This window comes from Manacus vitellinus, unplaced genomic scaffold (genome assembly GCF_001715985.3).
Source record: "Manacus vitellinus isolate BGI_N305 unplaced genomic scaffold, ASM171598v3 scaffold_6_pilon, whole genome shotgun sequence".
Taxonomy (NCBI): domain Eukaryota; kingdom Metazoa; phylum Chordata; class Aves; order Passeriformes; family Pipridae; genus Manacus; species Manacus vitellinus.
Genome location: NW_021940750.1, coordinates 3,635,259 through 3,656,393, shown reverse-complemented (window position 1 = coordinate 3,656,393; position 21,135 = coordinate 3,635,259). Strand labels below are relative to the sequence as shown.

General features: G+C 55.9%; 1 protein-coding gene across 1 annotated transcript in view; it reads left to right on the top strand.

The window, feature by feature from the left end:
* Positions 1-3,742: 3,742 nt before the first annotated feature.
* Positions 3,743-21,135, top strand: part of DGKZ (diacylglycerol kinase zeta) — a 53,984-nt gene continuing 36,591 nt past the window's right edge. The window contains exon 1 of the mRNA XM_018082753.2: positions 3,743-4,454. Within this exon, the coding sequence (XP_017938242.1) occupies positions 4,216-4,454 (239 nt within the window). The 5' untranslated portion in view covers positions 3,743-4,215. The remainder of the gene's footprint in view (positions 4,455-21,135) is intronic.

Genomic DNA, 21,135 nt, shown 5'->3' with positions numbered 1-21,135 from the left:
ATGGAAAACAGGTGCAAGAGGGAAATTCTTAAAAGGATAAGTTCTCAGGCTTTGGTGCCTTATCACTGACGTGGCCAGAGCAACCAGAACCCCATTCCATCAGGAGAAAATTCCCCTCCATCTTGACAAATCCTCCTAATTCTGCAGTCTACTAGATAATTCTGAGCTGCTCAAAGCAGGCACATTAGGATCTTTTGATCCCTGGTATGCCCCTTGAAATGCAGCCAGCCAATCACATCTACCAGTTTGGCTACAGCAGATAATTAGAGCAGAACAAGAGAATTAGCAAAGCAAGAGTCACCTTCTTTACAAGTCACCTTCAGCCTCACTCAGTTGTGCTTGGTCTACTCCAAGTGCCTCCAGTCAAGCTTTGCCGTGCCAAGATGGGCTTTTGCTCATTTAGGGTCACATTTCTAGGAAGCCTATGCACTCTCGACACTTACAACCCCTGAGCAAAGGAGCACTAACGGAACATGGACTTCGTTTTTCAGAGACAAATTATTCCGGACTGTTCTCTGTTACAGGCCAATTGAAAAAAGAAAAAAAAAAGAGAGAGAGAGAAAATAATTGGTTTTTGAGGCACACCACTGCCAAGCAGGTCACTGGCAGTCCATAGCAGCGGCCTTGTGGGTATGTTTTGTTCGTTAAAGAAGGACAAGTCCTGTTAGGGATCTCAGGAGAGTATCCCCACTCTCCAAGCCCAGCACGATCCCTCTTGCTGTTCCCATTTGGGAGTGTGCTAGCACTCACATGGATCCATCATGTGATCAGCAGGCTTTGGTCCTGCTACCTGGCAAGGAGCCTGGGCTTTGGACACCTTCTGGGGAGAATGGGGAGGTCACACGTCCTGATACTCCACAGGTACTGAGGGCTTGTTAACAGCAATGGCACCTGCATGGACACTGACCCAGCCTGCCTCAACAAATCTGTGTTGATTTTCTAATCTGGTGGCTGGAATGGGGCTTAGAGGTGAGCAGGGCGGAGGTTCCTCTCCTTCTGCCCAGGGGAGGAGACTGTTCCTTCCCAGAGCTGTACTCACTAGAAATGCTGCTTCCTAGAAGGCTCATGCTCTGCCTGTGCCTGCAAAAACGAGGATGGGGTCTGTATTGTAATACCAATATACCCTTGCACTGTTCCATGTGCCAACACAGAAGGAAACCCCTACCCAGGGCACAGGTGAGTGCTATGTAAACAGGTGACCTGGCTCAGCTGAAGGGTGCCTTGGGTGCCAGGAGGACAGGACTGACCCAACACAACTGCCCAGCCACATTGTCCCCAAGCAGCATCTGCCTGCTTTTCCCAGGTCCTGAGGGAGCTCCAAGTGAAGGGTGACCCGATTTGTGACAGACATGTGAAATGTCCTTCTGAGAGAGGTGGGCAGAGAAAGATGCAGAAGCCTGAGCAATCCTTTACATCCCCTCATGCAGGCATATCCTGTGATGTCTCCTCCAGACACACAAAATCTGCCCTGCCCTGCCTGTGTGACAGCTGTACAGTTTGGCATGTGGGTAGAAAGGGCCAGCTCCTCCCTGCAGAGGAGGTTTCTGTAGCACAGGATCAGCCCCCCTGGGAAGGCAGGAGGTACCCACTGTCCAGGCCCTCTCTCAGCCTTGATCAAATGCGCTGTGACCCCAGAGCTTTGCTTTGCCTGGCTCTTGGGACATTTCCTGCAATAAGGGCCTCTACTTCCCACCCTGAAGCTCCTTTCCTATGGCACCAACACGTCCACCAGTGAGAAATGCTCTCCACTCCTTCCCACCTGGAAGTCTGGAGCCTGCTCTCCTCCAGCTTTCAACTTGCATCCATCCCTTACTGGCCATCCCCTTCCTCAGCTTGGTGGCGTTTAACCATAAGGGATAAGACAGACGTTTGCCAAAATCTCTTGAGCACATGAGTGGACCTGCATCCCCAGTAGCTCCTCTGGGCAGCCCAGTTCTGTCCTACCCTGGCAGCTTGGCCAGCACAGGTGAAGGTGGCTCTCATAAATCCATGGCAAAAGGGGCACCGACAGGCCAGAGACGGCCCCAGGGCAGGCAGGGAGGCATTGCCCCATGGGTGGTGAAAAGAACTGAGGTGCCACAGGTCCCTCTGCACCAGCTGGGCACCTGCTGCTTCTCCCTTTCCACAGCCTGCTCCCAGCCTCTGCAGTGCCCATGGGCAGCAAGAGGACATGGAGCAGGGCCATGCATCCATGCAGGGAGCACTGGCAAGCTCCCAGGCAGGTCTCTGTCCCAGCAAGAGAGGGTGAAGCTGCTTCCCCAGGGCCAGCTCTGCTCATCGGGGAGGGTTCAGCCAGCAGCACTCCAGCTTTAATGGGGAACAAAAGCCCTGTGGGGGCTGCAGGGGCTGAGTCACACAGCAAGGAGGGTGTGGGGCTCCCTGCCAGTCACGGTTCTGTGGAGGAGTGGGCACGGGGGCTGCTGTGCCCCTTGGGAGGTGCAAATCCTCCAGCAGGAATAGAGAGGGGGAGATGTCATAGTTTCATTTAGGACCAGACAAAGGTTAGGTAACTTGAATTGAAGGTGCCACTGGGCTGTGGTTCCCAGGGAAAGCCACAGCCCTTCTCCAGCCTCTGCTGCTTCCGAGTTTGGGGTCAGGAATGGCATGGGAATATGCTGTGCCACAGCACCCTGCAGCAGAGATGTCACAGGGCCACATGGAGGTGATGGGGAGTGCTGGCAAGATGAATGAGCTGCTCCTGACAACTCCCAAGGTAATACAACAGTCAGAGCACATTGAGGACGGGTTCCAGCTCCAGTCATGCCAGACCTTCATGGGATGACACTGGGATTAGGGGTGACGGCAATGTGTTCTTGGTGTAATACATGACTGTCGGGCCCTGTCATGATGCAGGGGCTAGCTCTTATAGACCTGAAGTTCAAATTTTCCAGTGCCTAGCAGGTAAAGCCTCAGCATGTGAATCTGGGGCAGAACAAATCAGGCACGTATGGGAGCTCTGTGGGGATTTCTCACCCCAGCTGACATCCACAGCACCAGAGTGGGCAAGGCTGAGGCAGGCCATAGCTGGGACTGTGGTCACAAAGTTCAGTCCCAGCCCAGGACAAACAGACAATGCAACTCTCCTGATGGATGTGGGCAGAGAACAGAAGGGCCTTTCTACCTCTGGATGCCGAGACTGGAGAAAAAAATGCCTTGAATTAGGAAAAATCAGGGGTAATGTGGTTTCCTAAATGGCAAGGAGCTGAGCCAGCTGGGAAGAGGGAGGCCATGCTATGGCCATACCTGCTTGGTTGAGTACCACTGCCCATAGTCAGGGACCCTGTGCCCAGATAGGTCTTATCCATGTAGGATAATTGGACAAAACAACAGGTACTTTGCTCTGCTGGGGCTGCTGTCATGCAGTTTTCCAGGCTGCCTGACTTCACCTGATGGCAGGTCCGGTTAAGACAAGTGGCTGAGACCCAGCTCTCTGAGCAGCCTTTGCAGGCAGGCAGATGCCAGCTGGACTGTGAACAGAGAGGGGTGGCTGAGTGGTCACCCTCCTCTGCCTCCCCAGACTCCGAAGGGTTAAGTGCCAGTTTCGAGTGTCTCTAAGGTGACACCAGGCTGCCTGCTCCGTGCAGCTCCCCGCAGCCCCCTCCCCACGCACACAGCACACACTCACGCTCACTTTCTGCTTTGTCTTTTGCGAGCTGCTGCAGTGCACAGGCACTTTACTCGCTGCCTACCTCTGCCTGCTGCTCCTGCTCGGCTGCTGCTGCTGGGGACGCTAAGGGACGTGCCTGGAGAGGGACCCTCGCAAGAAGGCAACCCAAGCTCTCTTCCGCTTGCTGCAAGCATCGCTATCCCTGGACCGTACTCTCTCCTAAGACCCCTTCTCCGGCGAGCGCTGTGTTTCCCACTCCCTCCCCGCTGCCCTCAGTGCCGGCACCTCCGAGGAGCAGCACCAGCGATTCCGTGTCTCTCAGATATTCCTCCGCTTCGGAGTGGCAGGGCAGCAGAGACAGCGTAAGGCTGAGCTGCTGTGCCTGAGCTGCCCAAGCTACTATCAAGAGGCTGATAAATACCACTGCAAAAAGTTGGACGCTGCTTTTTCTCGTGCTTGTGCTTCCTCAAGGAGTTAAGCCTCGCTGGGACTGTCCCACGGCCCTGGGGAGGCAAAGCAGAGCAGCACCGTGGGACTCTGTGGGGCAAGACCAGGCTGCCCAAGAAGTTTTGGAGGACTCCTTGCCTAGAGAGACACCTCACTTCACCATGGCTGAAGGTCCTGGGAACTGGAGAGACTTCTCCCCTGCCAGGAACGATGGTGAGGTGGCCAGGGGGGCCACAGCAAGTCTCCAAGGAGCAGTAGATGCAGAGAGCACTGGGCAAGCACAGCGCTTGGGCCTCCACAGCATGGATCCAGCCTGGGAGGAGATGAGAGGGGCAGTGGCCGTGGCAGAGGTGGAGGAGCAGTTCCTGCAACTGGCCATCAGAAAGCAAGCCTCTTACAGGTAAGAACACCTCGGTCCCCAAGTGTCAGGGCTGGGCTGGGGCAGAGGAGTGCCCTGCCCTGGGGCATCTCCCTCCTACAGGGTCAGGGTTGGCTCTTCCCACTAACCACCAGCACCTTCTCACCAGAAACCATGTCAGCACAAAGACAAGGGAACCAGTTAGTCCCATCTCTCCCCATCCATGCAACAACTCCCTCTGCAGTGGCAGTCCCATTGTCACTTTTGCAGGTCCCCTTATTTTCCTTCTATCCAACTCCCTGTTCCCATCCTGGGGCTGTGATGCCTCCCAGGAGCAGTCTGTGCCCAAGAGCCTCCCATGAGCTCTGTCATGGGGCCATGGGCTGGAAGTTTTCCTCTTTCTCTGCAGCACCAGCTTTTTGTTGTTCAGTGCATTGAATAGACGGGACTTCTCATAGCACCTGTTCTCCTTTTCCTCCTCTTCCCCAAGGCAAATGTCCCCTTACTTGATTTTCCAGGTCCAGAAACTTTGATCCCACCTGGGGAAATTGAGCAGTGATACAAAGATGAAGGGCCTGAGATTAGGGCTTAGGCTATAAATGTGTTTTTGGGGGGCACCTTGCAGCAAGAGGAGATCTGTCCTGCTTTTTGGTGTGACTCTTCTGCCAGGACTGCTCTGCTTACCCACCTCTGCTATAGCCAAGCAAATCTGGTGAAGGCAAAGAGTGGTTTTGATAGCTCTCAGAGCGCTTACAGCTTGTGGGAGCCACTGCCTGATGACACTCAGGTGAGCTCCTATTCCCAATTCCAACCATAATGTCATAATCCTGCTTGGTCAGCATCTCCAGGACCTCAGCTCTACTCTTTCTGTCACAGTGAGAAAGGCCCAGGGTCCCACCCTCCCCTTTTTTTCACTAGAAGGGCATTTGAGCCCTTCTACTATTTACTACCCCCAATCTTGGCAGAATGGCTTTTAGGTGTAATTGAGGAGAAATCGTTTTATCCTGTCTCTGCCCAGAGTAAATGTGAGCACTTGCAGGACTGACCCTGGGTTACTGTGAGGGTCTGGGACTGAGTAGTGCAGAGAAGGCAGGAGCTGCCTCCTTACAGTTCTCCTGAGCTGGCTTGGCCGAGGGATGTCTCTGTGTCCTTCTGAGCTCCATGTCACCATGTCATGCTTAGCAAGTGCCACGTAGTTTACAAGCAGGTGGAAGACTGACATGGAGGATCTTGGTGCCATGCTCACTGCCATGGCGGATGGAGGCCGGATGGGCTCTCCTGCCTCTAGTCTGGGACTTGGGGACCCTGGGGTGCAGAGTTCCTCTGGGGAGGCAGATTTTGGGCAGGAGCTGTCGGTCACCCCCATCCGCACTCCTATGTGTACAGCAGCCCTTTTTCTCCTTTGCAAGGGCTGCGGTGCAAGCTATGAGGAAATTGCTCTCTAATACTGCAGTAATGAGAACTAATAGGAAACTGTATTAGTGCCTGCAGAGCAGGAGGGGCCCCTGAGCTGACTCATCTCCAGCACTCCAGCACATCTCATCACCCACATTCCTGCTGTGGGTGACAAGCAGGAGCTGGGGTGGCAGAGATCTCCTTGAGGTGCCCTGCCTCCCCGATCCTTGCCATGAGCTGGGGCAACATGCAGCTCTCCTGGTCCTCATTCTGTACTTAGAGCTGCTCACTGAGGCTCTGCCCTGATGCCACCGAGGATGAGAAATCACTGTGCCAAGAAGAGAGGGCAGAGCAGGCTTTTCTTCTCTTAGCTGTCTTCCTCCAGATGTGCACAGTTTTGCGAATGGATTAGCCGGCTGCAATTTTCCAGCCTCCCCTCCAGGGGAGGAAAGGGACCATATTGCAACCTAATTTGATCAGCCTGAATATGCTCCAGAATTGTCTAAGGTTGCTGGGGATTGTTTACATCCTACCCATGCCACCCCAGCCACCCAAAGCAGGTGGCTCTGTTGACATGCTCGAGCCTGTGCTGCCCTTACACAAAGCACCTCTGTTCTACTCAATCCTCACTAGGGATCTCTTTGCAAGAGACTTTGCTCCATTCAATGCAGGCTTTGCAGAAGAGAGGATTCTGGGGGGTTGGAGGGAATGCTGCAGCTATCTGCAGGCCATCAGCGAAGGAGGAAACGGTACTTGGGATGAGTTGCTTCCTCCACCCTGCGTTTTGGGCAGCCAAGCGAAGGGAAGGAGAAATGGGAAAGGAAGAGTCTGGGGTGGAAGATCTGCTTGAGCTGTCCTGTGAAACCCATGGAGGTTTGGGTCTGGCCAACTTTCCATCAGGTGCCCCTCCTGCAGCATGAGAAGCTTTGGGGGGCTGACAGAAATCCCTTTGCTCTGCTCTCTGGATCTGGAGACACTTACTGAACCCTGGTACAGACTTTGGAGGAGCTCCTCTGTGGGCCGCGGGCATTACAGGTGTCCTCAATGTTAAGAGAAGGTTGAAGGCCTCAGTCTTCTTGCTGCCAACCTGCCTGCTCCTGCTGGGACCTATTAGTCATCACAAGGGGCAGGCAGCATAAGCTGCTATATAAAGGTTTTGAAATGAGCAGAAATGATATTAATCCCATGGAAATAAAGTTCCTTCCATAAATAGCTGCCACGGTGTATGGAGGCGCCTTAGGCGGGTAGAAGAGAGCTCAGCACTCAGGTTATATTTAGGGCTTTGAGTAGCAGTTTCGTGCCAAACATTAATGATGCTGGCTTGTGCACCAGATTTGCACATTCTGGGACAATTTTCCCAGTAGGGAGGTGCCTCTGCAATGCCAGAAGGACCCAATGCCCTCTGTCACTGCAGCAAACCTGGAGCAAGCACCAGGGCTTTGTGCCTCACCACTTGGAGAGTAACTTCTGCCAATGGGAGTCCAAAGCCAGCTCCTCCTTCCCTTGAGTGTCTCCACCAAGGTTTTGTGGTGGGGCAGGATCATCTCTAGCTTGAGAGTGAGGCAGCTTTGGTGGCAATAAGGCAAGTTAGAGGCTGGAAGAACTTTGCTGTAGGGAAAACCCTGTGACGTGGGTCCAGGGAGGCCCGGGACAGGTGCTGGTGGGCCGCAGCAGCACCCTCCAACCTCTCCTAAGCAGTTCTGAGCTCCCTCTCAATTTCCTCACTTTCTCAGCTGCTTTCAGGGTGATGCTTGCAGCAGTATCCTTTGTCACTGCCACTGCTCCCAGCAACCAAGATCAGAGGGGTGTTTACCCAGAAAGGAAACCACAAGCGCACAAAAGCTCCTGCATTGGCTCCCCACAGGCTATGCTGCACGTCTCCCGCCCCATAGATGTGCAGGGTGTCAGACAAGTGCCCTTCTGCTCTCAGCCACCTCCAGAGGTAGAACCTGGACCAGCCCATGCCACACAGGGCTCCTCATGGCGTGGGCTGGGCATCTCTGGCAGGAGGAAGAGGGGGTCCTGTGTCCCTCTGTGCCCCCCAGCCTAGCGTTAGCCTCTGAAGAGCAAAGAGGGGTATCAACTTGCCAGCTCTCATCCCTACTAGGGAGATGTGGGGCACCTTGGCTGCTCGGCGCAGTCCTCAGGCTGGCAGATAGGACACAGCTAACGCATCTCACAGGCTGTTCTGTGCCAGGGAGCTAAATATAACCCGGAGAGCAGAGCAGAGGGGGCTACTTTGTAATGTAAATAGCAAGGGAGCTTGGTCACAGGGCAGGCAGGACAGAGGGGAGAGCTGGCAGGAGCTACTGGAGAGAGGGAGGTAGGAGCACTGAGGGGCCCAGGGGAAGCTGGTTGCAACTCTCTGCTGTCTTCTCTTCTGTCTGCCTTCATATCTGCCTGGACTCTGGGTATTTGTGAAGTCTCAGAACAGCCTGGGCAGGGCAGGGGTTGGGGAGGAAGGAAAGGAGAGCCTTCTCCTTCTGCAGGGAGAAAGGGGCAGAAAGGGGATCTCCTTCCTCTGAGTCCTGCCTGCTGGCCTTTTAATCGTGTTAGCCTGGCTCTGCAGAGCAGCATAATCAAATTCCCATTCATTTCCAGCAAGCCGAGCCTGCTCTGCTCTGACAGACACATCTGTCTCTGCATCCCTCTGTGCAGTCGGGGAAAGGAGATGGCTGGCACAGTCGGAGGAAAGTGCTATTAAGACCAGACACACTCCCTGATTTAAGCTAACCCAAGACCCTGCTGCTGCCAGAGGGGATACTTCTGTCCTCTCTCCTGCTGTGGTTTTTCCACATCAGGCAAGCCAGGTTAGCTCCCTGAGGCAGAAGATGACACCAAGTTAGCCTCCCCTGGTTGTCCCCATAGCCACAGCTGCAGCTTTCCATGCAGTGGGGGTGTGCAGAGGGGCTGTGGAGTGGGACTCCCCAAGAGCAGGCCAGTCAGGAGGTTAGGGGCAATGCCAGACTGCATCCAAACACTCCCACATGGGGAGAGCTGGGATCCCTGAACCAAGGGACATCCCTTCCCTTGGCCACCCCTTGATCCCAGTTAACAATAAATCCCACAGGCAGGTATCCTGCTGAGTTTGGGTGAAGCAGGCAGCTTAATCTTTTCTGTACCAGGGGCTGCACAACTAGTGCAGAGACAAGGGTGCTGGTTCACAAAATCACCCAGCACAGTGACCTCCATCCCAAGAACAGCCAGAACTGGCCTTTCTAGGGGATCCTCCACAGTTCTGCACCAAGCCCAAGGGACAGAACTGTGGAAGGACACACAGACACAGCGCAGAGAGGATGGTGCAAGTCCCAGGGCAGGGTGTGTTACTTCTCTGACAGCCTCACCAAGCGCCGGTGCTCCTGGCTAAGAGGGTTAGACATCAGTGCCATGAGACAGAGCACAGAACATAAAGCGGAAAAGTCCACAGGCAGGGAGCAAATGCACCTAACCCATCACGGCACGCAAAGCAGTGGGGATGACGAACTCTTTCCGTGATAACGAAACCTCTCCCCTCCCTGATCTCTGAGCTGGAGTTAGGCATCCAGGACCTGCCTTTTTCTCTCTGTGTACACTAATTAGCACAGATTGTGTTCAGTTTCAGAGCTTGCCTGGTGAGATCAAGGTCTGCTGATGTTTCTTTTTTTTTCTTTTGATGATGGAGGTTAAAGCAAGACCACGTGCCCCTTTAGAAATGCCATCCGTGCAGGCCGTCAGGACCAGCTTTGTTTGCGTGTTTTTCTCTGGCTCACTGAAGCTGTCCACAGACCCCCTTGATGATCTGAAGCTCTCCTGAGGCCAGATTAGACCAAGTAGCATCTGGTTGTGAAGAGCTGGAGTTCTCGGAGGTGGGAACAGGCTGGGCCTGCAGTCTCATGCTGTGTCCACTCAGACTGGGGGATGGATGATGAATGTCAGGGCATCTCTCCTCTCTCTGAAGGCTGGCTGGGAGCCTCCTGGATGATTCTACTTTCCACAGTGCCCATCCCTGGTTTACCCAGGTGTTTTTTCAACAAACTCCCGTGCAAAGTGAGCCGACGCTCATGGCTGGAGGGTGTTTTCAGACCCGCCGCACAGAGAGGATGCAGACACCTAGGGGTTGTGAGTGCTGTGGTGCTGTGAAGGGTTGTGCATGGCACAGGGTGGGTGGCCGGAGGACTTGCCACTGCCATGGCCCAGTTTGCATGGTGGTGCTGGTGCAGCTTTGGGAGAGCGGGCTGTATGGGGGCATTCAAAGAGCCACCCAGCAAGGGAGGTGCGGCTCCTCGGCACACAGCCTGGCGTGCCAGGGCGTGCTGCTGCTTGCTGAGGGTGCGCGCAAGGCTTCACTGGAGAGGACCCAGCAGAGGAGGTGGCCGGCGCCGTGGGAAGAGTGCAGCACAGTCGGCTGCAATGACAGCCGCCCTCACACTTCCAGGAAGTGCAGAGAGAGGAACCAGGTGGAGGGTGCAAACAAAGCCGAGGCCCCAGGCAGGCGGCCGTGGCGGAGCACAGCCAGGGACCTGCCCTCGGGATGACTCCGGAAAGCAGCTGCCGAGGGAGGAAGAGCGAGAGTGAACCCCGGGCTGGCTGAGTGCATCAGCTCGTGGTGCGGCAGATGTGGCGGCATCGCTCCTGGGACGTTCCCCAGAGCCCTCCGGGGGACGTAGATACGAGGTACCCACCGAGCTGGGATCTACCATCTTCCTCTTACTCTTGGGGGACTGAGGTGCTGTGGCTGGTGCTGACAGCCCGTGCTTCAGGGGTTGGGGGAAAGGCTTCCCGTGCTTGCCTGGTGCCTCACCGGCAATCCCCTCCTCCTCTCCTAGTGCCATTGCTGGGCTTGCGCAGCACAACCTCACAGTCAGGATGCCGGAGAGCCGTGCGGGTGCTTTCGATGCCCAGTCTGTGAGCACACTGGGCCAGTGGGACTTTGCTTGGGCCGTCAGGCTCCTGGGGAGCTGGAAAGTGTGTCCCCATCCCCACCAGCCCTCCTAGGAATGGCTGGTGCTTGAAGTTTCCAGCGGGACCTGCCCCAGGCTACTAATGGTCAGCAGAAGCACCGTGCGGCAGGCAGACAGGGCCCTGCCCAGGCAGCTCCCGCAGCCCTGGCTTTCAGCCTGGTTCCACACCTCTGGGAAGCGGTGAAGCTGCCATTGTGGCCGGCACATATTCCATGCAAAGGAGGGCTGGGAGAGCCGCTCCTTGCCTAGACTGACAGCCATGTCGAGCAGGCCAGCCCCTGCCCACTGAACCGGCGGCTAGATGGCCAAGGTGCCCCTGGACTCAGGGAGAAGAGGGGCAGGCGCTCGCCGGGCTGAGTAAGAGCAAGGCTGGCGGTGGCTCCCGGTCCCCGGAGAGGGCGGTGGCGGGGCTGTTGACTCCGTCCCCCCGTCCGGTGGTGAACAATGGGAGGCGGAGACGGAGGGAGGCTCCGCTCCCGCCGCCAAGCCTTTTCCCCGAGCGCGGGGCGGCGGGGCCGACACGCGGCTTCCTGAGCTGGCGGCGCCGGGCGCGGAGCCACAAGGACCGACCCCGCCGCCAGTCCCGCTCCCGGCAGGCGGCGCTGACGGCGCGACCGCCGGTGCGCGGCGGCACTTCCTGCCCGCCGCCCTCCCGCGGCCCCGGCGGGGCGGGAGCGGGCCGGCCGCGCCCCCCCCGCCCGCCCCCCGCTGCCCTCCCCTGGCGCGGCACCGCAGTAAGCGGTGGTGCCGAGCCCGAGCCCGGCCATGGAGCGGCTCGGCCCCCCCCGCCGCCCGGCGGTCGCCCTCCGCCGTCGCCTCCTCAGAGACCGCCGCCGCCGCCACAGCCACCGCCACCTCCTCCGGAGCGTCGGGCGGCGCCGAGCCCGAGTGGGGCCGCCGCCGCCGGCTCCCGCTGAGCCGCCGGCACAGCAACAAGCGCTTCACCGGCCTCAAGCTCTTCGGACGCAGGTGAGCTCCGGGCGGTGCGAGCGCGGGCGTGCGGGCTCCGGGTGGCGCCTACCCCCGTTGCCCTGGCACCTGGCGGCGGAGCGGGGCCGGAGAGGGCCAGGCTCCCGGGCAAGGGCTGGCTGCGGGCGGCTGGAGCATCCGGAACGGAGGCGGCGGAGCAGCGGCTCCCGGCGAGCCTCCCGCCGCCGGACTGCCGTGAGCAGCCGCCGCACCAGGCCCGGCCGAGCGCAGGCGGGGGATGCGGCGCACGGTGTGGGGATGGAGCGGGACGAGGTTGCGTTTTCCTCCTTTCGAGCTCTTGGCACGAGCAATGAGAAGTTGGGGAGCATCCCCCTCGCTGCGCTCGCTGTCCTCCCCGTGGAGTCGGAGCCTCATCTCCGCGTGATTCGCTTCCCCTCGCCCAGACCCGCCTGTCTCCATCCCCGCGCGCCCGTCCCGTGTTTCGCCCGACGGGCAGTCCTGCCGCGCCGCGCGACGGCTGTGCTGGTCCCGTGCTGCCGGCTGGGATCCCGGCTTCCCATGCTTCCTTCCCAGAGCTAGCTGGGCTCCATGCGCCTCCCTTAGCTTCGCTGTTAGCCTCATGGGATTTGGGGGATTCTTGGACCGTGTAAGCGAAGGGGTGCCCCTGCCAATCTGTGAAAACACTGAATAACTGAGGTCTGAAGATCACCTGGTCTACCCTGCCGCCTCGAAGCAGGGTCAAATTTGATCAGGCTGCTGATCTTGAGTTTTGAATGTCACCAGCGTGGAGAGAGCACAGCTTCTGTGGACACCTGCTCCCACGGTTCAGCTCCTTGGGAGTTTTTTTCCTCTGGTAAATATTCAGTTTCCCTTGTTACAGCCTGTGTCTCTTCTCTCTCAGGTTGTCACTGTTCACCTTTGGGCAGCATCTGGCTCAGTCTTCTCTCTATCTTTCCATTAGGTTGCTGAAAATGGTATTAATATTCCCCCTTGAACTTCTCTTCTGCAGGCCAAACCGCCCCCATTATTTCATCTTCTCTTTGTATCTGATAACTCCTGCCTCGAGCCATCTTGGTGGCCCTGTGACAAACTTGCCGGAACAGCTGAAGCAGGATGCAGTGCACCTGGGTGTTGTCACAGGTGCTGAATGGAGGGGAAAGGCCCCAATTTCAGCCTCCACAGCCATGCTGGAACTGGGAGTGGATGGCTTGCAAGGTCACTCTGCCACAGAGCAGTGTTCTCTGAACTGGTTTCAGAGCTATTGGTAGTGGCTTCCTTGAGCTCCTGGCAGTCTCTGACCTGTCCCCAATACTGCATGGCATCTCTTTCTGACTCCCAGGGGTTCAGGCTGCTGTTACCACGTATATCAGAGCTGAGGGGAAGTTCTCCACATGTGAACAACCTTTGGCAGTGTGGACACATGGGGGAGAAGCAAAGTGGGACAGGCAGGAGGTGCTGAGCTGGAGAAGGCAGCAGGCCCTTCAAGATGGCTGGAAATGCCCATTGGGTTGTTTGGTGATACTTCTCTTGCTCTTCTACTGCTGATGGAGGGACCCAGTTCCTTCTGGCTCAGGGTAATGAATGCAGCGCCTGGAGCTGCAGGGTAGTGAGGAGAGATTCTCACGGACCTCTGAGATTGAAGGGGCTCCCACGCATGCCTGTGGGAGGTAGACTCGATGGGAACTCATGCAGGATAATTGGCTGCATGCCACTAAATTCATGCCCACCTGAGCGTTGGAGGAGACGATGGCTTGAAGTTTCTTCACCTCCTCTGAGGGAATTACTGGGGAAGGCTGTGCTGCACTTTCTTTTGTCAAGAAGTACAACCAGCCCCTAACCCCCAAATGTTTTCCAACAGCCATCAGTGAGGAATTTTGCACCCCTCTCTATTCTGAGCTTTACCTAGAGTATATGTAGCTGGGTCTAGAGGAAGCTTTGGCAATGGGCAGGAGCTTGCTCCCTGGCAGTGATGGGTCTCTGGAGAGCACTGGCTTCAAGGAGAGAAGTCTCCTGAGGTGGGCATGCACTACTGGGCTCTGCCTGCAGCAACACTGGGAGGCATGGCCGGGGGGGCAGGGGTCCACAAAATGGCAAGAGAGCCTGTCTCGTCCCGAGGGCAGATGAGCCCTGAGGGGATTTGAAGCAACAGAGGAGTGGGCTCCCAAGCTCTGGCCTCTGGTGGTACGTTAGTCCTGTGTTTTGCAAGAAGGCTTATTTCTGTACCTTGTAATTGCCTTACTGGAGGGTGGAGTAATTGGCTCTAGGGCCGACAGAGACAAGTACACAATACATGCATCCGGGCCATGGATGGGTAATTCTTTTAATTGGGCTGATAAAGAGATTGAGGCTGATCAGATAATAGGTGGTTAGGATTAAATTGCCTTTCTAGGTGCCCCATTTCTTGTGCTGTGAGTAAACAGCACAGTTTACCCTTTCCAGGGGGGAACTGGGGAAGGAGTGTGAGTACTGGGAACAAAGCCTGTTTCTTGCTCTCCCCCATCCCCGAGAGGTGGGATGCTGAAACGGGTCTTTCCTGTGGATTTCAGGGTCTGTAACACATTCCCCTTCAAAGGAGGTATGTGTAATGGCTGGGTCTGGTGTGACAGCATAAGCAGGTAGTGTAGCCACCAGTGGGGCAAATTGGCAGATGGTTGTCCAGCAGGGAGCAGGGGACCAAGATTTTGGCTGTGACCCGTTGGCAGGCTTGGTGCTGGAGCCTGCACGTGAGCTTGGGGGTGTCTGCTACTGCCCCAGGGAAGGTCTGTGGGTGGCACAGCCTGTGGGTAAACGGTAAACTGAGCCGAGCACCCGCCTACGTGTTTCTGGGGCGTTGCTTGTCGCTGTCTTTCTCGCAGCTTGATGCTTGCGCCTGTGTGAAAGCTGGGGATGACGTGCCACTGGGACAGCAGTGCAGCCTTCCCCATCCCTGCTGTGTGGGGGTACCCTCAAACTTGCTGGCCTGTGGGCCTGCTTTCCTCTGTGCAGGTGCAGTAGAGGGACTGTGCAGTGGGGTAAGCACAGGTGCCCTGGGGGAAGACCAGACATGGTGAGAGTCCTGAAGTTTGTGCTCTGCATGCTGGCAGGCTGAGAGCAGTGCTTCCCTCGGGATAGGCTTTTTCACAACTTACCTTGCTGCCAGCTAGCTGTTGAGCAATCATCTTCCTACTCCTCCTCCCTGCATGCAGATTTTGTCTCTAGTTCTGAAACCCTCCAGTCTCTGCTCCCCGTCCTGTTCACAGGTGTTGGGTAGTATTTAGTTGGGCCCAGGCCAGTGTCACCTGTGGGAATCCCCAGCTGTCTCCTACAGTGACACTTGAGCTTGTTTGCAGGGCAGATGGGATGTGCTGGCAGAGTTGTTTCCGCTGCCGTGTTTGCTCTGTGATCTCTGCTCAGGGCCTGACCTCCTGTGGGGCAACTCAGGGACTTTTTATCTCACTGGGGGAAAAAAGTAAAGCACTAGGCACTCTGAGCAGCTGTGCCTGTTGGCAGCCAATGCAGCCTCCCAGCAGAGTCAGGCTGGGGCGACCGCCAGCTCATGGTGGGGCTGTGGCATAGGGCAGGTGTGGTGGGTCTGGCTGCTTCCAGAGGCTCGGATCCTCCCTGCTGTGGTCCCTGCCTGCCACCTGCCTTGTCTCACCAGTTTCTGGCAACCACTGGCAGCTCTGCTGCCCTCCCAAGATCAGAGCAGGGGCTGCCACAGTGACATGTGCCTGTGCTGGAGAAGGTGTCAGAACCTTTATTCATAGAATCATAGAATGGTTTTAGGTTGGAAGGGACTTTAAAGATCATCCAGTTCCAACCCACCCCCCCGCCATAGGCAGGGACACCTTCCACTTAATCTTCTTAGGAGTTGGACCATCCTTTCCAGGAAACCCGGTAATCTCCTCAAGGGGCTGAGAGGAGGGAGGATGATGGACCTCTTTCCTACTTTGAGCGAAAACAGTGGGAAGAGAGTCAGGCACTGGGAAGCAGGTACAGGTCTTTGCAAGGAGACAGTGCTGAGAGAGGAGAGGCAAAGCCATGAGTAGTGCAAGCAGGGAGAGTCTGGGAGCTGTTTGCTTGTGTGGGTCCCCTTGGAGACTAAGGAGATGCTCGTAAGGGGAGGTCAGCCCACTGCTATGGGGGCAATGCTGTCATGAAAGGCAGCCTGAACTCTGGCAGGTGGTAGGAGATACAGTGTAAGATTTCTTTCACTCATCATCCTGCCGTGCCTGGGGAGCAGACAGTCTTCCCAGAGACTTGGCAAAGCCTTTAAATTGAACTTGCAGCTCTGGTCATGGTGGAGCTCAGGTGAGTCCATGAACTGAAGCTCCTGAGTTATCTCTCAGCCACTCATTCGCTTGCTTGCTGGTTCTTTAAACCAGTGCTGACTTTCAGATGCTGAGCTCAAGAGCAGAGCTAGGGCTGCAGGCTGAGGACCCTTGACCCTTGGGCCCATAAACAGTCTTTTTTTGGAAGAGATGAGGGCTGGCAGGAGGTGAATGGCTTCTGCTGAAAGCATTTAGAGGTAGGGACTCCAGTGCAGGTCTGACTCAGGGTCATGGAGAAGATGGAGAAATAGGGGAAACCTGTCCTGCTGGTTCTTGAGCTGGCACGAGGCTCCAGAGAAATAAGTGGCTTTGTCTTTGCAATCCTGAATTGGAGAGTTTTCCCTGGACCAGCTCTCCAGTATTACAAAAGTAATAGCCTGTGTTTCTGGTGCAACTTGCAGACCCAGCAGCAGCTGCAGTCTCTCTGAGAGTTGGGAGGCTTTCTTCTCCTCCCCATCAGGACACCAAGTGGAGGGTGAAACTCTGCCAAGGCAAGCAAGGAGGCTGCACTGACCAGGCCAGTGCCCAGTGGGGATGGAGTCCTCCTGTCCACAATGGATGTGAGTTAGACACAGTACTGTTCTCCTGCTGCCTTTGGTTTAGGGATTGATGCCTGAGGGTGTTAGTTTTGTATTTAACTGTGAGGTCTTCCCCCAGAAGAAACTCTTCCTTATTGTGCTAGGATGAGGAACTGAGAGGATCTCTTCCCAGTCCTTGCTGTCCCAGACAGTAAGAGTTAATGGGCCTCCTGTCTCAGCCCTGCCTGCCGGGCAGGTTGTGCTGTCTGGGTTAGACTACCAGTTCCAGTTTCTACCTGTGACCATTGCTCCCACACCTGGAAACTGCCTGCCTGAGCTTTGCCCATCTCATGGCTGTCAGCCCTTCCCAGTGGCTCAGGGCCTGGGGAAATGAGCTAAGCATGCCCCATCTTGGAGAAGCTCTGCCCAGCTGTGAGAGTTGGGGACCTGTCTCTGGGGAGACTGGGGGTTGCTGCCCAAGATGTGGGTACAGGGTGGTAGTTACGTGACACTGGTGTGGGAAACCTTGCTCTGGGAGGGCTGCCCTGGCAGTACTGCAGGATGCCAGCTTGTGGCAGGCTGCAGTCCCAGCCCCACAGAGAGGCACCCAGCCAGAGGGGCATGAAAATCCCACCCAGTGCCAATAGGAAAGAGCTTGGTGTTCACACTTTCCATCACTCTGCTCACACCATCTCTCTTTCCCTGCTTGCCAGCTGCATCTTAGCTCTTTGTGGGGCTGGAACAGCCACGGCTCCAATACATGCTATGGCTTTGTGGAGAGTCACGTGTCCCACTGGCTGGCTGGTCCAGGAAGTTAGGGCAACTAACACAGAGCCTTCTTGCAGAACATTTTCCTCTCATTTGGATGCAGCTTGGCTTCCAGAGGAAATGTGGGTGCTGGAACAGTCCGCCCCTCGCTTGCAGTTTGCAGCTCAGGTGTGGATCTGGAGCCAGAGAGCAGGGGAACTCCTTGCTGCCTGCTCCCCCCTGGCTGTGGAGGGTCCCACCTCCACTCTAGGGCAGGACTTAACAATAGGACGAGGATAGAGAGTCACAGAGCAGAAGTACCTAAGACAGCTCAGTCTCCTCCTGAGCTCCCAGCCTCCAGGCATGGCCTGTAGCCATCCCAGAGAGGGAGCAGGGGGCCATGCAGCCGGCCACATGCTCACCCCTCCATGGGAAAGTTCCCACTCGGTCAGATTATTTGTATCTCGTCCTGCCTTGACACCCTGGCCCTGGCCAGGAGCCTCTGAGATCCAGCGCTAAGCCTCTTACCGCCCAAGCCTGAGGTCACCACACAAGGGAACATGGCGTGGGGCACTCTGACAGCAGGCGCATGGCAGCTACTGCTGCTGAAATGTGGCGGGGGGTGAGGGGGAGGAGTGTTTTCTGCAGGGATTTTGCACCCATTGGAGGCTGGCAGATGGCAGGATTAAGAAGCTACGGGGCTCCTGTCCCGTGAGAGCTGCCAGGGTGCATGGAAGGAGGTACCCCGCTCCCCAGTGCGGCTCCCAGCAGGGTTACAGCTTGGCGTAGGACCAGGAGATGCTCCAGCACAGGCTGCTGGTGAGGATCCCCCACCTGGGCTCGAGCAATGTTACCCACCCAGAGGTTTTCTTGTTGCATGAACAAGTGAGGAAGCAGATGTGGTGGGGGCAGGTATCAGAGGGGTCTCAAAAAAATGCTTTTCATCTGCACTGAGTCACTAAGAGCTTTGCTCCCCAGCCCCTGGCTGGTGGTGGGTCAGGGCTCCTAGGGCTTGGTGCCTGTGCCTAGCCAGAGGGTTTAGGGCAGGTGAGCTGCTCTGCCCTGCCCAAACAATGCTTCTCTGTGCAAGGCTTGGAGAGTGCCTTTGTGATTTATTTGAAATTCAAATCCATGCCTGGACCCAGAGGTTGAGGTGAATGAAGGCTGCCAGGAGCCAGGCCAGCAAAGGGGATGAGGAAGGGAAGGAGAGCTTCCTCTCTGTGCCAACCTAGCCCTGGTCCCTGAGTCGTGTGCCCTCTTGCAGCTGGCTGGGTTGGGCTAGAGGTTACTCCCAGAGGAACTCTGAACTGAGTTAGTATCCCAGAAGCAGGAGTGTAATGCTTGATGTTTGCTGACTGGCTCATAGAGGAGAAATGTCCTTGCTGACTCCAGCTCCATGGGCATGTTGCCTGCATTGACCTCTATGGCTGACAGCAGGGATGATGGCACAAGTGCCATTGGAGCCCCTGGGATCTGCAAATGCCAAGGCAAGGGGAGAGCATGTGTGGTGGAGGGATGACATTGGGGCAGCAAAACTGTGGAGGGGGAGGATAGTGCTGTGTGCCAGGTAGCCAGGCATGTTCCTGGGGAGTGCTTGCTGACCAGTCTCTGTGTCCCCAGACTCCACCTGCCCCACAAAGGCGTCTTCCCTTGTCTCCAGGGCAGCCAGCCCACTTGATGGGGATCCAGGAGGATAAAGCACTGGCCAGCAGTATATAAGTATGTGGTATTTTTATTGGCTTGCACAGGCTGTGCAGTCCCAGCAGCTGCCACAGTGTTTCTTCTCAAGAGCTCTCCTCACCACCACCCCCATCTCACCCTGCCTCACCTTCTTGTGTCTGTACTAACCAAGGCCACTGAAAGCCAGGCTGCCTGCCTGCTGCCTGTGTCACTAACCGTGTTCTAGAGGGCAGCTCATGGCTGGACTTTAATTGATTAACATTTCAGCTCCTGTTTTGCTGGTGTTTGGATTAAAGGTCAGTCGAGGTCTTCCTCCTCTATGTCCTAGCCATTGTGGGCGTGAGCACCTATACCCAGTGCATGCTGAGTGCTTGGAAGACCTAAGGTGACAGCACTGAGGCTGGTTTAGTAAAATGGCTGAAGCAGCCTGAAGTTTGGTAGGACTGTGACTGCTAGGAATGGTGGAAAATCAGGGCCTGGGAGACAATCACCATTGTTGGAACGTAGTTGCTGTATGGGAGCCAGTTCCTGGACTAGCCAACACCTCACTCACACGGGCTCCCGAGGAGATCAGCAAGTAGAGACAAGTCCCAGGTCCATTCCCAGGCTCCCTACACCATGGTCTTTGCAGAGCAGCACATCAGCCTGGGCAGGATTTGGCTGCACATGTGCAAGTGCTGCAGTAGAAGATTGTCGGTGAGGACTGCTGCTTTGTGGCTTCTGCTGTACGGTTTCTCTAGGTATCACCCTGTCTGCATGGCATCCTGGGCCTTTCTGACTTTGCTACTTGGTCTCCAGTTTGTGTCTCTGACCTTGTAGACACAACAGACTTGTGTCCCAGGGCTGCTTGGGAGTGGTTGGAGGTGTTGGGAGCAAGAGGCAGTGTGGCCAGTTAGTGCTCTGCAGAGGCGAGGAGGAGGGGTTTCAGAGAGGTCCAAAGAGCCATGGGTTGAACACCAGAGGGCACAGTTGGTCTTCAGAGCTCTTTGTTGCTCTGCTGTGCAACTCTAGCCCTTTCTCTGCAGCTGGCTTCAGCTGGGTGTTGTGACATGTCCCCTCTGCAGGGTCACTTGGTTCATTGCTCCTGGTTTTGCTTTCCTCTCTTCTGCAAGGAAGGGCTTGGCAAAGCATCTGTGTGGAGTTTTTTTTGTGCTGCCACGACTGAAGTGGCTGGTGAGCTTGATGGCTTAAAGTGGTCAGCTGCTGCCGCGGGCTGGCTGATGCTCAGAGGCAAGCCTCCAGCCAAGGCAGCTGTTAGCCAGCTCCCGCTGCACGGGCTGGCGTGTCCTGGTAGCACTCAGAGTCACACAACAGCAACCACACAACCTCTGCACCTGAAGGCTGGGTTGCTTCCCCCAACACTGGAGGTCTCCAGAGCACTCAGTGCTGCTCTGTGGGCGTGGGAGGAGGAGCAGAGAAACTCAGGGAGCAAAGCAAGGCAGCCCTGCATTAAAGGTCTATGCTAAAGTGTTAGTCCATTCCAGGAGGAGGACAGTGGTCTACTTTCTGCACCAGCATTGCCTCTTCGCCTGGGATCTCCTCTCTGAAGGACAATGGTTGTTGCAGAAGCTGACAGATGTGGGGATATTAAGGTGAGAGAAGAAAACGAAGCACGTAAGAGCAGATATGCTGAGGGCATGTAGAAAAAAAAGGGTGGAGGAGAAAAAAAATCAACTTTTCCTCCTGCCCTCCCATTTGTTGCAGAGAGAGAAGCTGACATTCAGCAAAACCAAAAAAAAGATAGATTTAACGTTGTTAAAAGGAATTACTTTACTTTTTATATGAGGTGCATAGTTTTGATGTGTGGTGCGGAATAAAAAGACAGTCACTGCCACAAGGTGAAAAAGTGAAACTAAAGGTTAGACTTGATATCAGTAACAAGTTCACAGTTAAACCAACAAATGCCATTTGTGTGGCAAATCAGCATGTACTTTGCTTAGTCACGGGGTCACAATGAAGGCTTGGGAGGTGTCTTTCTTGTCTCAGGCTTTGTGGTGTGGAGAGGTCACTGGGGACCAGGTTTCTCAGGGATGCTGAGCAGTTTTGCCCCTTGCAGACACCTGCAGGGGCTGCCACTTGTGGTGTGGTTTCAGGTGCGTGGGACCAGGGTCTCCTCACTTGGAAAGTCTTGCTCAGGGCTGCGTGGGCCTGGGGAGCCTCTCAGCTAGGAGCAGTGGTTTCTGCTTGAACACAGCAGACTGAA